General features: G+C 45.1%; 1 protein-coding gene and 1 long non-coding RNA gene across 10 annotated transcripts in view; both read left to right on the top strand.

Moving 5' to 3' along the window:
- PASD1 (PAS domain containing repressor 1) overlaps positions 1-13,173 on the top strand; it is a 99,538-nt gene extending 86,365 nt beyond the window's left edge. The window contains exons 14-20 of one of the 9 annotated variants that reach the window (XM_081897604.1): positions 739-848; positions 2,138-2,236; positions 4,136-4,294; positions 5,974-6,189; positions 7,316-7,545; positions 9,471-9,669; positions 9,909-13,173. In XM_081897604.1, the coding sequence (XP_081753730.1) occupies positions 739-848; positions 2,138-2,236; positions 4,136-4,294; positions 5,974-6,189; positions 7,316-7,545; positions 9,471-9,669; positions 9,909-10,076 (1,181 nt within the window). In that variant the 3' untranslated portion in view covers positions 10,077-13,173. Of the gene's footprint in view, positions 1-738; positions 849-2,137; positions 2,237-4,135; positions 4,295-5,973; positions 6,196-7,279; positions 7,546-9,470; positions 9,670-9,908 lie in introns of all 9 variants that reach the window. The other 8 variants (XM_081897606.1, XM_081897601.1, XM_081897600.1 and 5 more) reach the window with 8 other exon arrangements.
- The window catches only part of LOC309362198, a 119,287-nt gene extending 103,464 nt beyond the window's left edge, over positions 1-15,823 (top strand). Inside the window, exon 2 of the long non-coding RNA XR_014164867.1 lies at positions 12,166-15,823. This is a non-coding gene — a long non-coding RNA (uncharacterized lncRNA). The remainder of the gene's footprint in view (positions 1-12,165) is intronic.
- Positions 15,824-16,668: the final 845 nt, after the last annotated feature.

The raw sequence follows: 16,668 nt of genomic DNA, 5'->3' as shown, positions 1-16,668 counted from the left end.
CATGAAAGCTTTGTGCCTTGGGCTCATTTGCACGTCCGCTCTCCCCCTGCTAGGTTGGCTTTAATTTTCCTTTTTTTTAAAAAAAAAAAAAAGATATTTATTAAAGTTTCAAAAAAAGTTACAAAAAAGGTTACAAAAGAAGAAAAAGAAGAAAAAAAGAAAAAATACAAAATACAGAAAAATGAAAAACAGTTAAAAAGAAATCAATCTTTTCATATCTTTCATTTACATGTTTCCCTGACCTCCTCACACCTCCCTTTTTTGTATTCCAGTTCAATTAGTTAATTCAGCAAATCCTTTCCCTCCTTATTTTTATCTTATTCTTCTACCTTGATGTATTATAACTTTACATTCTCCCCTGATAACAATCCATTTTTGCATACTCCTTTAAAACATTGCTGCTAGAACCACTTAACTTCATGCCAACATCATTCTAACATTCATTAATTTTGCAGTATTTATGTAAATAGTCTTTAAATTTCTTCCAATCTTCTTCCACCAACTCTTCTCCCTGGTCTCGGATTCTGCCGGTCATTTCCGCCAGTTCCATATAGTCCATCATTTTCATCTGCCATTCTTCCAGGTCCCCCTGCTAGGTTGGGAGGAGAGACACTGGCAACAGCTCTCCCCCATGTTTCCCGCCTACTCTGGACGGAGAGGCTAATTTCTTAGTTCCTCGGGAAGGGGTTTTCGGATGCTTTCTTCCATGCATCCTTGAAAGATGCTTCTTTTTTTCAGCCACGTCATCTGTACGGCACACGGATGCCAGCACCCCTACTAGGCAGTCGTTACCGATGGGCCAGTCGGACAAAGCACCTCTAAGACTTGCCTCAAGTAGCAGCACACAGGTAAGGAAGCAGCAGCATCGCTCCCGAGAAAGGAAGCCAGGGAGGGGATTCACCCAAAGAACAAGAGCGCAGATCTTTAGAACACAAGGAGGAAAGCATCAATGTTTTCAAAACTTCTAATCTGAATTGGTACAGTGTATCTGAGCAGTCGGCTACAGTACCTATCCTGGCATTCAGGTAGTTAGTGGGCAGGTTACCTACAGGTTATCCAGAGAGTGAGGGGGAAATGACCTGGATCCCAGGAGTTGGGATTGCTCAATCAGTAGTACATGAGACTCTTAGGGTTGTAGGTTCAGGCCCCACACTGGGCAAAATATTCCTGTATTGCAGGGGGTTGGACTAGATGACCCTCGGGGTCCCATTCAACTCATAGAATGATTCTAGTCTGAATATGTGCCTTTAACAAGCAGCTTGATATTCAGAAATCAGCATTTCTAACAAAGTTAAAGCAGGCATTATTGCCTGTAGAATAAGCTGCTGTTGAACAGCACATGAAGAGACAGAGAGGCTGGTAAGAAATAATAATAAGTATTGGCTACAGGGGTCTCTTTTTGACCTGGCCTAGTGGTCAGCTGATCTGCAGAAGTCTCTCACACAGGTAAGTTTTGGGAGTTTTAAGGGCTATATAAAGAGACTGAAGGGGGGGATCCATAGGAACATTTGGGATTGCCTTATGCTGAGTGAGTGAGTAAATAAAGATAAAAAATAAAAAAATAGCACCAGTTGGTCAATCTAACTCTGGCTGGCAGTAGTTCTCTTGGGGTTTCTTCAAGCTGTACTGCAAGATGCTGGAGATCAAGCTTGGGACAGATGTTATACCACTAAGCTGCAGCCACCACCAGTTCTGTAATGAATACTGGCCTGGGCTGGGTGCAGAAGTTTAGTCAACACTTTTAACAGGTTAGGAAGGAGATGGGGCAGGGCAGGTGCTGGGCATCTATTCTAAGGTCTTTTGCTTATCAGATGCCAAGTAAGAAGGGAATCTTTTGCTTAGTTCTCAACTAACATGGTGAAGCTGTGGACTGAACAATTGTTGACTGCATGTTTCTGCTTCCATAATTGAATGCTGCTCCATAAAACAATTTCCCTGTGTATTGAAACTTCTTCCTGACATGCTGACTCTACTTTTGCATGGAGGACTGTCCAGTCATGCACATCTTTATTGCCTTAGTAAGAAGTAGAGCTTTGATTAACAAGGAAATACTGTGGCAAATGTTGTGACTAGATAATCATATTCATCCTTGCACTGGGTGAATTACGGTCCCCTATTTCCCCCCCCCCTCCTGCAGGGTATTATAACTCCTCAGACGCCCACTGAACATCTCGCTGAACATCTCGCACAGCACCATATGGCACAGACGACTGTCCCGGCCCAGCAAGCGGTTATGGTATGTTGGGATGGGGGAGAAACTCTGCAATTTGGTTTGCAATTTAATGCAAGCCTACCTAATTCACACTTTGCAGAACAATGTCCTTTGCAGTTCATATTTTCTCCAACAAATGTGTGCAAAAATAAGCTGGGTCTTTGGGAGTTCTTTGTAGGTGCTTCCGTCAGCACCCCCTTTTAGATGAACTAGGTCTTCACCTGCCCCACACAGTGTCATGTAGGAGGACTTAAGTTCCCTTCAGAGCATCAGTATTTTGTAAGAGGGATTCAAGTGCATACCGAAACTTCAGGTTTGCCCACCTGAAGTGGATTAAAGGGGGTCTGCTTGCCTAGTGTAACACATCCACTTTTTTATATACAGTGGTACCTCGGGTTAAGTACTTAATTCGTTCCGGAAGTCTGTTCTTAACCTGAAACTGTTCTTAACCTGAAGCACCACTTTAGCTAATGGGGCCTCCTGCTGCTGCCGCGCTGCCAGAGCACAATTTCTGTTCTCATCTTGAAGCAAAGTTCTTAACCCGAGGTACTATTCCTGGGTTAGCAGAGTCTGTAACCTGAAGCGTATGTAACCCGAGGTACCACTGTATATAAAAAGAAATGCACTGCAAAGCATAGCTTGGATGAATGATTGACAGGAAGGCATGTTACACCATACAAGTGATTTGGGATGAATGCTTGTTGTCATTTAACTTCCCCACAAGCAAATCCGAATGCATGCTGAACCTCTGCATGAGGCTTGTGCAAGTAAATGAAGATGAATGCCCAATAAATAGATGATCTGCAAGAGATCATGTTGTCCTTTCTACATATGAACGTACAGCTTACTATCTGAAACAGTTCCCAGGCATTTCCCCCCCCCACAACATACGGCTGCATAGGTTGACATATATTCTTTAAACACCGGTCAATTTGCATGTATCTCCATTCATCTCCTCACAGCAGTCCCGTTTTCCTTCTGATCTATAACTTGCTCTCCTTATATCTTAGCCCCCTGCTGTTGTTAGTTTGCATTGCTTAAAATAAAACAAAAATGCAATAAAAGTGTACTTAAAAAGAAACAAAACACCATCAACCCAGCAATACCAGGTGAGCCCCATAGGCGACTGGAGGGCTACAGTGATCATGGTGTGATAGAGATAGCTTAATCCTGCCTGCTGCAGACAGCAGATTCTGACCTTGACATGTTTTTGCATTTGATTTCGAACGTTGCAACGATTAGTTTGGAGACCATTTTTTTTTTTTGGTCTACGGTATTATTTATAGCCCAGTGAAATGTTGGTTACTGGTTTGTTGTTCAACAGAACTGGAAAACAAATCCTTAAAGCAAAATTTTAAAAACAATCACAATGAGCCCAATGAGTGGTCTGGGATCACCTGACACTGCAAAGTTGCTACAGCTCAGCAGGTGACAGATCTTCAGTGTCTTATAGAGGAGACCATAGGTCCTTTGAGAAATGCCTAGAACAAGAAGTTACGTTTTTAGCATGGAGAAGAGGAGGTTAAAGAGAGACAGGATAGTGGTCGTCTTAATATCTGAAGAGCTGTGGACACACAAACGATGGGGCAGACTTCATTACGGCAGAAAGCAGGACCAGAACCTATTAGGTTGAAAATTGCAGGAGAAGCAGATTTCGGCTGAATGTCGTTAGGTGTAAGAGCTGTTTGATGATGGAACAGACTGGTGGTTTCTTCTTCACTGGGCGTTATTTAGGCTGAGGCTGCCTGGGTCAGCGATGCTGTAGTTACCTGTTGCATTGCAGATTCTTAGGAACATAGGAAGCTCCCTTTACACTACATCAGGTCATCGATCCGTATAGCCCAGTTTCTCTGAAGGCGGAAATAATAACTGCATGTAAAAGTTGCATATTGGGTAATGCTCCTTTCTCATCTATGCTTCCAGCCAGTGTATCACTTCCCAACTCAGATAGGGATGATGCATCATTTGAAGGAACAGCTTGAGGAGAGAACGCGCATATTGCAGGCTGACATCAAGACTCAACAAGAGGAACTGCATGTGATCAAAGAGCAGCTGCAGCTGGTGCAGGACTCCAATTTGCAGGTATTTCCTATATAGGGAACCTCAGGCACGGGGCGGGGGGGGAATGTGGTCCACAGATATTTTGCAAGTCCATCTGTCCACATGTGTTCATGTCAGTCATTTATTGTTTTAAAAGAAAGTGGTGGGGATATCAACTTTTATAAAACTTCCCTGACTGCGGGTAATTATTACTTGCTATAGGTGCAACTGCTGAATGGCCCACACTGCAAACCTGAGTGTACTGAATAAACATGCTTAAATCACATAGTCTTGCACCCCTCTTTTATAAATAGCTGAGGGAGAGGGCCTTTTCCATGTTGGAATATAGAAAGCTGCCTTTTATTTCTTTATTAAAATATTTATGTACTGCTGCGTCACAACAGTATATCACAGCGATATAAAAATTTACAATATAAAAATAATCAAACCAGACTGTAATATCATAAAAAAAAGTTTTAAAGAATTTTAATGGAAAAGCAGCACTGTATACAAGTATTTCAAACAAGTAAATAAATATACTAGCAACGCTCTGCAATCAGGTATGCTGGATCCCTCTTTGCTTCAGCAGGAGTCACTGTGCATACGTTTGTTGCATAAGGCTACACAGCAATTCATTCACCTGACCTTGCAGTGTTGCTAGTCTTTCTGCTTCCAAAGTAAGAAATTATGTGCAAAATAACCTTTAATTGCTCAAGTGATTTCTTCCCAAAAAGCCTTAAAATTTTTATTCAGAGTGTGTTGGGGTACGGAAAACAACGACCTGCAGCCATTTGGAAATTAGCGGTTATAAGAATAGAGTCCCATGACACCTTAAAGACTGATGAATTTAGTGTGGCATAAGCCTTCCTTATTCATCATATGTCGTGTAGGAGATACAGTTTGCTTTAGCCCTTTCATTTCAGCATGAGCAAGACTCGCTGTCTGTTAGACTGAAACTACCAGAGACCTATTTTCCACCAGCCTCTGGTGATACAAGCAGCTTCCTGCTTATATAGATGCCCAACTCCACATGAGCATCGAGGGAAAGTGGTTATTGCTTGACAAGTAGAGAAAAGGGAATTTCCTTAAAAGCAACAGTTCTGGATGTGTTTTTAAAAGAAGTTTAAAAATGCATATTTGTGTTAAAATATAACCTCCCCCCCCCCCGCCAACTCTCAGTTTTAATCACTGATGGGTTAACGTGAGAATAAGTTTGATGCTTGGGTGACATCTAATGGCTGTTCTGGATGTTGCTGCACTTGGCGAATTCTTTTCACAGCACTTAAGCTTGTGCTTAACAGCCCCTAAGGTGTTTTCTGCAACATAGAGACAAAAATAGTGCAGTAGTGGTGGGTTTATTCTGCCCCAGCGACAACAGTTGGACAAAACCAAACCAAAACATTTGTTGCATAGAATGTTACAGGAATCCAGCTGGAAGTTACGGGGTGTGCACTGCTTGGAAATGAAACAGTGTGACAGCCCCATATCAACAGTATTGAAAGCAGAATTGAATGTGACTGCCGCAATAGCATCAGGAGCACGAATCATCGCAATTGTGCAATAAAAATGATGTCTGGTTGGCCAGCATCTACAGAGATTGCTTTATCAACCTCTTTATTTTGTGCATGCTAAATTTCAAGCCACCATCTTTGTAGGCGTTCCCATGTGTGCATTGCTAGTGACAACCCCAATGTCTCTCCCCACTCCCGCTTTTCCGATAGATGCTGATGCAACAGCCTATGCCCATGGTCTTCAGCGGGGTGCAACACCAGAACCCGAGGAGGCCTTCCCAGCAACAAGCAGCAGCAGTTGCGAGCAGACCAGCCACGTCAAAGAAATCCCAGCAGCAAGGCCTTATGGCATCAAAGCAGTTCTGCAGCACACACCTGGCATCGCCTCAGCAATTCCTCAGGGACCCTTGTGTCACATCATCCCAGGTGGTGGTTTTTGTTCAACGTCGTGCTAAATGCATCACCATTTTAAAGCTGTATAACCTGGGATGGATCTACACATCGGGGGACGGGATGGGACGCTATGAATAAGTCAGAAATTAAATAGTTATAACAACAGAAAAAAACCGCTATGGAAAGCCGCTTAGAATTTGATTTATTTATCTTGCTCTCCAGCACCACCTGGTGTTGCATGTTCATAACACATTCAAAACACTGATTTTTATACTAATATAGCTGAGTCCCTGGTTACTGCCTGCTCCCCTATAGACCTACTACCCTGACTTTGTAGGGCCTTCACAAGACTTGCAGGGTCTTCTCAGGGGCGATACTGCAGCTCTGGAATCCACCCCCATTGTGGTGATTCTTGTTCCTGTCTCTTAGTTAAAAAGTTTAAAGTGTTTTTATTCTAGCAGCCTTTGTAATTAGGCTGTTTTGGATATTATATTGATTGCTGTATTTGATGGTTCTTTTGATTCTAACTGATTACAGGGTTTAGAGACTGATAGTTGAACTTAGTTCACAATTACCACATTTTTCACTCCATAAGACGCACCTGACCATAAGACGCACCTAGTTTTTAGAGGGGGAAAGCAAGGGGGGGGGAAATTCTGCGCCGAGCATGTAAGCGGCTCTCGCTTTGCTTGCTTTAAAGCAAGCAAAGCGAGAGCTGCTTACACAGCTTCTCTCCCGCTTTGCGCAGCTCTCACTTTGCTTGCTCATCCCTCCTCCTGCCTCGCTGTAAAAGAGGAGGAAGAGGAGACACCGTGACAGGTGCTCTTTAAAGGGAGCGCTGAGCAGAGCCTGTGTGCGGCTCTTGCTGGCTTTTCCGGGAGGTGGGGAAGGGACGGAGGGCTGCCGTCAGGGTGCAAGGGAGCCTGGGTGCGCCCCTGCATTGGAGATGGTATTTTGGCTGCATTAGGCTCAACACTCAAGAAAGTGGTTTTCCTATTCGTATACCAATTTGCATGGTTGCAAGCTACTCTGAGCCCTCTGTGTAGCGGAAGAGAAGGATGTGAACATACCAAACGAACAATGTGCTCATTATGACAAAGGGGTGTGTGCTTTTATGTATCAGGTACAGCAGCAGCAGCAGCAGCAGCAACAACAACAGCAACAGCAGCAACAACAGCAGCAGCAGCAGCAGCAGCAGCAAAAGCAAGCCATGAGAGGAAAGCAAGTCCAGCAGGCCTGCTTGCCAATGCAGATGAGCATTGCGATGCCACTGTACAACAACCCAATGGTGTTCTCTCAAGCGCACCCTATCACTGCCTCTACTCCAATGTCAGCTGAAATTGGTGAAAGGCAACAGCAGTCCAATTACACCCAAGATCGGACTCTAAGGTACGGATGCAGGTATATCTATGCTGAGAAGTCCAAGTAGGGTTCGTTACTGATGGTATTATTATTGTTTTTGCTCTCTCCTGGCAATGAGCAGATTCCACTTCCCTTCGCAGTTCGTTCTGGCAGCCTTCCCCTACTGTGGCTCTCCACATGTTGCTTGACTACAACTCCCATCTTCCCTTGGCTGTGGTGTTGATGGGAGTTGACATCTAGAGGGCCACAGGTTGGAGAAGGCTCCATTGCTTTGCTTCTCCTGGGCTCATTTGTATGAGTGGTCCTTCCAATAGCCAACTTTCCAAGCCAGATTGTGAAGTGTTAGGTACGTCCTGCACTGTTTCCCTGCCCTCACCCAAGGCAAATAGTATCAGTGAGGTGAGGTGTGATTGTGGGGAAGGGGCAACCGTTTCTGCCCCTGCAGAAGCCCAGATGAAAACCCTTCCTTGAAGCTGGTATTTGCATTGGGAGGAAATCCCTTTTCTGACACCGTGCAGCACCATTTTTTATTTTAGGAGGGATTTTCCTCTTCAGCCTCCGCTGGGGAGGAAGGGTTTAATGCAAAACAACAACAACAAGGACTTCAGTGCTGGTTTGGTCCCAGTGGGAGACAAATGGAGCCCTGCCCCATCAACTTCAGCCTGTCCTGAGCTAGCCCCAATTTGTCTGCCTTCTTTCTTACAATTGGTCTGGTAGAGTGACTCTGGCTGCCAGCTCCCTCCTTCCCTGCCTCAGTGCTGTGCCCCTGAAGAACTTACAAGGGAGGAGGATGCAAGCAAAATTAGAGTGAGTTGGCTCTGTCTGTCATTGGCTCTGGCGCCACCTGGTGTTGGTCTTCCTGTCTTCCTCTCTATCAATCCCAGTGTGCACCACCCACCAGTCTTTGGTCCCTGGTCTCTGAAGAGGCAAGCAATGGCTCTGAAACTGTGCTGGCAAGAGGCTATCGAACCTGCTCATTGCCACGTTGTTAGGTCAGCCTGTGCAGCCTGCAACATCTGGTGCGCATGGGAGCAATCAGTCTTCACAGATCAATACTGGCAGACAGAAGGCAAAAAAAAGCCTTCCCACAATTAAAACCAAACAATTTCAGGGTAAGAAGCCTCTATATTAGAGGCCGCCTAGTCCTTTCCCCTGCTCGGCACAGGAATCTTTTAAACTAGGATTCCCTGACATGTGGCTGCACAGCATCTTCATAGCTACTTCCACCAGCTCCCAGGATCGCTCTGCTCTGTTCCACTCTTGAACAAAACCAAAGCAAAGAGGGGATGTCATGGGAAGCATGTAGAGGACGCATAGGCTGGGCTGCCTTCCTGTCAGAAGTACAGTACAACACAAAAAGTCAGGCTAGTACCTCTAAATGGGCAAAGCTGACCCTAGACTTCCATTTTCAACTTCCATAGTAGTTAAGATATGAATGCAGCCTGGGCTATGTGCCCTGCATGCTGAACAAAAGATTATGCACCCAGGGAACCTAAACGCTCTGCCATGAAAAGTTGGATTCTGCCAGCAGCATACATTATGCAGGAGAGCTCCCATTTCTGACTTTGCCTAAAGTATTCTGCATTTTTAGAATAGTTATAGCTGATTTTATTCTGTGGTTTGGTGACTACAAAAAAGGGGGAGGAAGAGCACTGAGCCTTTGCTTGCTAGCCACATTAAACTCTTGTCCTGCCATCACTCCTGGTTCCAAGGGTTCAGGGAGCATTGCCACAACTTTCAAGCAGATTGTCACACCAGAGAGAGCTGGAAAAGGTTGCACCAGGGGGTGGTTAATCAGTGGGCACCCAGATGTTCCCAGGCTCCTGGCTCCATCAGCACCAGATCTTGTTCAGCAACATCTGGACGGGGCACCGGTCGGCCACTACTGCTGTGGAAAGGGTTGCGGCAGCCTCCGGTGGTTTTTGATCTGTTGCCTGCTACCTGTGTTGCAGATTTGCTCCGGAGCAGCAAGGGCTGCCTGCTGCAATACAGATGCAGCCAATCACATGCGCCGCCACTCCGTCACCCGTCTTCACCTCCTCTGTGATGATTCCACGCGCCAACATCGCCCCACAGCAGAGCCACCCTCCTCCCAACAGCCTCCACCAGTGGCAACCGCAGCCAGTTCAACAGCATCACCTCTACCTTCAGGTAACAAGCTACTAGTTTCCAGCCAGATTGTGGAAGGCGTGATGACTGATAGGAACGCCAAGGTGGGAGGCAAGGTCTATAGCTTTAACTCTGCACTATGTGAAAGATTGCTTCCTTTTGCTAGTCCTCAAGGCTCAGCTTTACTGGGTGACCCAGTCTTCCAGTATTACGAGAGGAGGGGTACATACGTGGGAGGGCTGGGCGTTCCCAGTGCTAAAGGCTGTTGCATTATCCTGCAGATGCAAGGTGCGGCTGAGCCGGGCCAGAACCAGCGCCTGTTCCAGCAACCTCATGTACCGCCGCAGAACGCCACCATGGGATATTTTCACCACCCGCAGCCGCAGAGCCAGCACCTGCAAGGCCAGCCTTGCAGTTTACAAGACCTGCCTGAAATGCAGCTGCCTTGAGGCCTTGGTGGTGGAGGCAGTCTTGGGGGTAGCAGCTGTGCTGAGCAGAAGGGAGTGGATGGAGGGGCAAAGCACAGAGGAGATGAAGGTCCTTCCTTCCTGGTACGCCTGGAAGGTGAGGAACATGCCCGAGGCCCTGGCTAGAGTGGAGAGCAGGTTGGGAGTTTCTTGCACTTACTTGGAAGGAAAACAAACAAAGGAACCACCCAGGAGCGACACTACTCCAGCAAAGTGGGATCAAAAGCCAAGCTTGGCATTTCTTAACCGCTTAAACTGTGTGCAGCTAGAGCATCTAGTCTGTACGTCCTTTGGCTAGAGATGGGGGGGGGGTGAGTGCAGCCCGGGGGCAAGGCTAGTTTATTTTTGGATGCTTCTGTCTGCCAGGAAAGGTTCGCTGGCAGATAGGGTTCCTTGCTCACCTGCAATAATTAAAACAAAAATGAACTTAACTTGCCCAAGTGAGGGGGAAAGGATTATTTTTCAGGAGAGCAGCTGCCTTTGTTTGCTGCAAAGCCATATATATGAATATTAGTTATATTTATAAATATGGTAGATGGAATTCTAGCCTGCAGGTTTTTTTGTTTTTTAAATAAAATATTAGTAAAGTTTACACGCTGATGTGTTATGCGGCAGAAAACCACACACCTGTGCAGGAGGCAGCCAAGTCTTATTTTTTCCTTTTTCTAAAATAATCGTTGCTGAAATTCACTGTGAATCACTGTGAACACAGATGGAACTGTAAGCATCAACCCACGACCATATAACTTTTTTTTCTTTTGTGGATGTATTTGTGTATATACAGATTTCATTTTTGTGTAGTAGTTCATGTGTGGATTACTGAACATATTCCCCAGCACTCTATCCCATTAGCCAAACATTTCCCTATATGTGAATCCCATAGTTTCTTTGGATAATTGGGTAATGCTGCTGCTGTTTATGACACCACTCTTGCCTGAATTTCTTCTTTTTGCACCAGCCCCTTTCACTGTTAAAGAGTTATGAGAGTTACGATGTGTCTAAGAGTTTCTCCTATTTTGTTGCAAAGTCCAGATATATAAACCTACCTATTCCCACTGCCCATTTAGCCAAATATATATATTTTTCAGGAGGTACAAGAAAGAGATCCTTCCCTTTCTTTCTCTCTGTGTATATCCAATGAACCTTTCTGTGGGGGAGGTATCTTTGATGCCCAAAGACAAAAGCAAACTTTGTGGTTTTGCTACTTAGTAGGTAGAATTTGGCAAAGTGGAGTTTCTACCTAAACAAGGATACCTACGATGTTACAAGTCAGTAGCGTTAGCAATAAATTGTATTTTTTTAAATGGTCACTTTAAGTGTGTTTATATATTTATGAACGTTTTCTTTAAAAAAAAAAAAAAGAATATATTCTTCAGTGGGTGTGTATACCAAAGTGTCCCCTACTGTTTTGTGTGTTTCCAAAGGAAAATTAATACTTAATTAATTGTTAGGGGCATTTTTTGTTTTGTTTTTGCAAATGTAAGTGTGCTCGACTTGTACATTTTTTATATGCTTGGGGCAGAAGGCAACTTTCACTAAAACTTCTTTAAAGAAAAGAAGAAATGAGGTTGCATTTAGGGATCTGGTTAACAACAAGAACACCCACCTGTTGCTGGCTGTTAGGAAGAGGGTTTTTCTACCTGCAACATCAGAGTAGATTCATTTAGTAAAGGTTCAGGGCCGTAACTTCAATGAAAAACAAAGCTACAAACGTTTGAAGCATAGTAGCTCTGTATTCTGAAGACTCTCAGGCAGCACTAGAGATCAATCACTGTGTACAAAGGGCCTTTTCCCCTTTACTTACCAGTACAGTGGTACCTCTGGTTGTGAACAGGATCCGTTCCGGAGGCCCGTTCGCAACATGAAAAGCCCGCAACCTGAAGTGCCGTATCTGTGCAAGTGCGCAGCATGATTTGGCGCTTCTGCACATGTGTGAGCGTCGAAACTCGGAAGTAACCCTTTCCTGTACTTCTGGGTCGCCGCGGGACGCAACCTGAAAAAAACGTAACATGAAGCAAACGTAACATGAGGTACCTTGGGTTACAGACGCTTCAGGTTACAGATGCTTCAGGTTACAGACACTTCAGGTTACAGACTCTGCTAAGCCAGAAATAGTACCTCAGGTTAAGAACTTTGCTTCAGGATGAGAACAGAAATTGTGTGGCGGTGGCATCAAGAGGCCCTATTAGCTAAAGTGGTGCTTCAGGTTAAGAACAGTTTCAGGTTAAGAACGGACCTCCGGAATGAATTAAGTTCTTAACCTGAGGTACCACTGTATTGTTACCGGTAATTCTCTACTACTGATGTGCAAACACACACAACTAAAATTTCACAGGCCCTTTGAAAGTGTACAGGTGTACTTTGCTTGCTTTAATTGCAATACATAGTCCAAACCTGCAGAGAGTCTACGGGGGGAAGTGGCCCTCTCAGCTTGTCCCGTGTCTTTTAAGAGGAGAATGTAAGGCATTTAAGAGGAGCTTGGAACCATCTTGCTTTCAAGTGTAATGCACAATGTATTGCTTTGCATTAGGAAAAGATGGGTGGGTACCTAAAGGAGAGCTTATATCTCTCTCCAATTCATTTCTCCCAGTCAATCTAAGGAAGGAAAGGCAGAGCAGTAGCCAGAGCTTCCTCTGGCTGGTACTTCCCAGTTTTTAGTGGCCCTCCCTTCTCCACCAAGGTGTATGTGTGAGAACCTGGAAAACACAATAGATCTGGAACCAGCTCCTCTATTTAGTCCTTGGCAGGCCCAGGGCACAGTAGACACCTAGGCCAAAATGCCAGTTTAGAAAACAAACAAACAGCATTTCAAAGAATGTAGAATATGGTTTTCTTTATCCCCTTGCTAACTGCAGGAGAAAAGGCTGGAGCAACTCTAGGTATGTCATTATTTCACTGATAGCTGCTCCGCCACCCCAGCAAAATGTTGAGGCTTGCAACCAGCTACAGGGAGCCTGTTTCAAATGTTCGGATTTGTGGCTTTTATTTTTTGAAATAATAAATGTATTAACCACATGCAAGAAACCTAAATGAGAACACACTAAGCACCAACAATGTCAGCTTGTCTGCCATTTCTTGGGGGAAAAGGCATAGGAAGGCATTATTAAACAACAGCAGCTGTCTGAAAAGCGTTTCACATGTGGGCGCTGTAATGTTGTGCCGGTCTCTGCCAATGAGCTCAGCACTGATGCTCATTTGTTACAACTACAGATGCAATGGAACTAAGGCATTATTAGGCCAGGGTTTGGAACCCAGTGGCCCTCCAGCTGATGTCTGATTCCAGCTCTCATTAGCCCCAGCCAGCTATGAAGGGAGTTGCAGTTGGGAGTCAAAGGTTAGCCACCCATTATGTAAAGCTGTGTCTAGTTCTAAACGGGCACCACTGCCATTTCAAGTTGAGGGTTCTCTCCCCTCTCTATCCTGGAATAGGGTCACTTTGCTCCCGTAAGTAACTGGCTTTTGGTAGTGCTAGCTCTCCCTTCAGAAAATGCTACTGAAATCATCCTATGCAGGGGAGAAAGTTTCCGGTGCCAGGCACAAGGCAGTGGGCATCTGCTTGAATCACTGAATCATAGAGGTGGAAGCGACCTTGAGGGTCATCTAGGAATTTGCAGCTGCATCAAACCTGCAGCCTTAGCGTTATCAGCACCATGCTCTAACCAACTTAGCTATCCAGCTGAGGCAGGAGACATCAGTAGGACCACTTTTAAGAGGGGAGGGGTGCACATTAGCTGCACACCCAGTTCTGCTGTGTACTTGTATCAGTAGTGATGTCAAGGCCACAGCAATCATCCAGTCCCCCAGTGAGATAAATCCACTCCCAAGAGTAGTGGTATCAACACTTTCGGTGCGAGTGAAGGAGCATCCTCTGTCACTCTTAGGTCCATTGTTCCGTTGTCACTTTGAGCACAGGGATAACAACCTGCAGAGGTTGTTGACTCTAACTCCCACCATCCCTAGTTAACACAGCCAATAGTTGGGGGTGCACAGCCCCTTTCATAGAAACACACCAATGTTACCTTTCTCCCCCTCCCATCCCCTATCTTCATGCACTTTAGAACACCTGGGGGGGGTCAACCTTAATAAGTTTTTGCAGCAAGTTGTCAACGTGACATCCTTCCCCACTTCCTTTTTTTTTTAATGTGACAGACTCAGCAGAGGCTGTGGAGAGGAGGTCTGTATGCCCTCTCTGGCATCTACAGCTGGCTCTTTGTCTCTCTCGCAAGGCACTTTGGAATTTGAGGGACAAGAGGGAGCTCCTCATGCAAACCCAGTAAGTGGGAGAGCTTGACTGTCTTATTTTAGCTATCTGCACTCAAAACTTTAAATCCGGATTTTGTGGAGAAAACTGGGCATGTTGGTGAACAAAATTAGTTTTGGAAAACACCCCAGTCAAACAGAACCAACATGGTTTGGCATGTCTAAGGAGGGATAATTCATGGATCATCTTACAAACTTGCAGGGCATTTGGATTCCCCCCCCCTCTTTTTGAGCCTGAGTTATGCCCGTTCCCCACAGCTATACAGACCTATATGAGACTAGCTTGTGGTGGGCTGTGCTTTAGAAATCAAGCCCTTAGTATGGCAACCATGTGCACTGGGGAAGAGATATTGTTTTACACTTGGGGAGAGGTAAAACCATGCACTTTATTAGTAAGGAACGTCTTCCTTCATAAAATGTTGCACAAGGTGGGAAGGTCGCTGCCTGGTGTTGATTCATCGCATGCACTGTTTAGGGGAGGAAGAAACGGTATGCCAAAATGCATGTTCCATTTTATTGTGAAGTTTGAACCAGTTCTCCCCATCGTCTGACAAGCCATGAGCTGGCACCTCCTTCCCTTCAGTGTTTCTGCAGGGCCTTACTTAGGCAATTGCCTAGGTCAGCTCTGCATTGGGGACTTTAGATTTAGCTGCCACCCACCTTCAAGCTTTCTTTCTTTCTCCCCATCCCAAAACAGATATATTTTTTAAGAAACTGATGCTATCCAATGGTTTACCTCTGTGTTATGGGAGAGAAGAGTTTGGAATTGGATAGAGTTAATTAGCCTGGAGAATCCAAGGGGACAGTTCTACTGGTTAACAGTTCCATATTAGATATAATGGGCCCGTGGACTCTTCGCTGGTGTTTATTTACAACTCTGGCTCAAGAGTTTCCCATGGTGCCTCGAAATACAAATGTGAGAAGGCTATAGCCTCATTTTGATGTATAAAGAGGATTTGTTAACGCAATTAAAGGCTTCAGAAAACAAAGGCACATTTCTGAAGCCTTGCACTTTTAAATGCATTTTGTACATAGATATAAATATATATAAGCTAACGGCTGGTTGATCTGGCCAGGTTTGGTTTGACAGATACAGATTCTTCTAACGTATGTTGTCTATATCGTGGCATATTAACTATGTAAAAAAAAAAACCACACGAAAAGAAAGGACAGAAATGAAAAGATTTTTAAAAAGCAGCAAAAGCCTTAGAATTGAATATTTAGTTTATTTTATATGATGTCAAAGATAGATACATTTATAAATGTTCCTATTCATAAAAGTATTTTGTAAAATGGGCAGGGAGGGGGTGAGGAAGTGTCTTATGGGGGCATTTAAGAATTCTAGCCGGGAATACTCACGCTGTTGTGAAGGTCCATTGGCCAAGAATCAACATGTCTCCCATGTGCTTTAACAGATTTGTACATAGTATTTTGAAAGAAAAATAAAAATGTACTTTTATGAACTCTTACTGGGTGTCTACCTCTTTTGTACTTGGTGAAACATGCAGTTTCCCCCATTCATGAGAACAGAGCAAGCCGGCTGAACAGAAGTCACCAAAAAGGCCAATTCAGGATTTCCAGCGTATTACTATAGACAGATTATTTCTACCCCATTCTGCTTACATTCTCGTCAGTTTGTTACTTGCGCTTAGCTCAATGAGGTTGCCCTGATTACCTTTTTTTTTTTTTTTGGAGAGTTAAAAGCAGGTTTATTGGGGACGAACGTGGTCGAGGCTGCCATGTCCAGGCAGCACCTCTGCGGAGAAGAAGAGATGAGTTTGGATTTGATATCCCGCTTTATCACTACCCGAAGGAGTCTCAAAGCGGCTAACATTCTCCTTTCCCTTCCTCCCCCACAACAAACACTCTGTGAGGTGAGTGGGGCTGAGAGACTTCAAAGAAGTGTGACTGGCCCAAGGTCACCCAGCAGCTGTATGTGGAGGAGTGGAGACGCAAACCCAGTTCACCCAGTTCACCAGGTTACAAGTCCACCGCTCTTAACCACTACACCACACTGGCACCGACTGCTTCTCTGGCCTAGCGGTACTTGGAGGTCAGCACAACGCCGATGCAGCGGCTGTCAATGGAGACGCTGACGCCTGGACCATTGCTGTCCATTGCTGCCAGGAGGTATTGGTTCGGCAGCCTGAAGTTGGCAGGGTCCGCGAGCAGGTTCTGGGCGGGCAGGGCACTCAGGTTGCCAAGAGTGCTGGCGATGTTGGTGGTGGGGCTGGCCGCGAACAGCCTGGGCACAGCCTGGACACCAATATCAGCAGAATGGGACAGGATCTCAGCCCAAACGGGCTGCAAGTGG

This window comes from Podarcis melisellensis, assembly GCF_964234715.1.
Source record: "Podarcis melisellensis genome assembly, chromosome: Z".
Taxonomy (NCBI): Eukaryota; Metazoa; Chordata; class Lepidosauria; order Squamata; family Lacertidae; genus Podarcis; species Podarcis melisellensis.
Note: the sequence above shows the minus strand (reverse complement) of the source record. Positions and strands in the feature narration are given on the sequence as shown.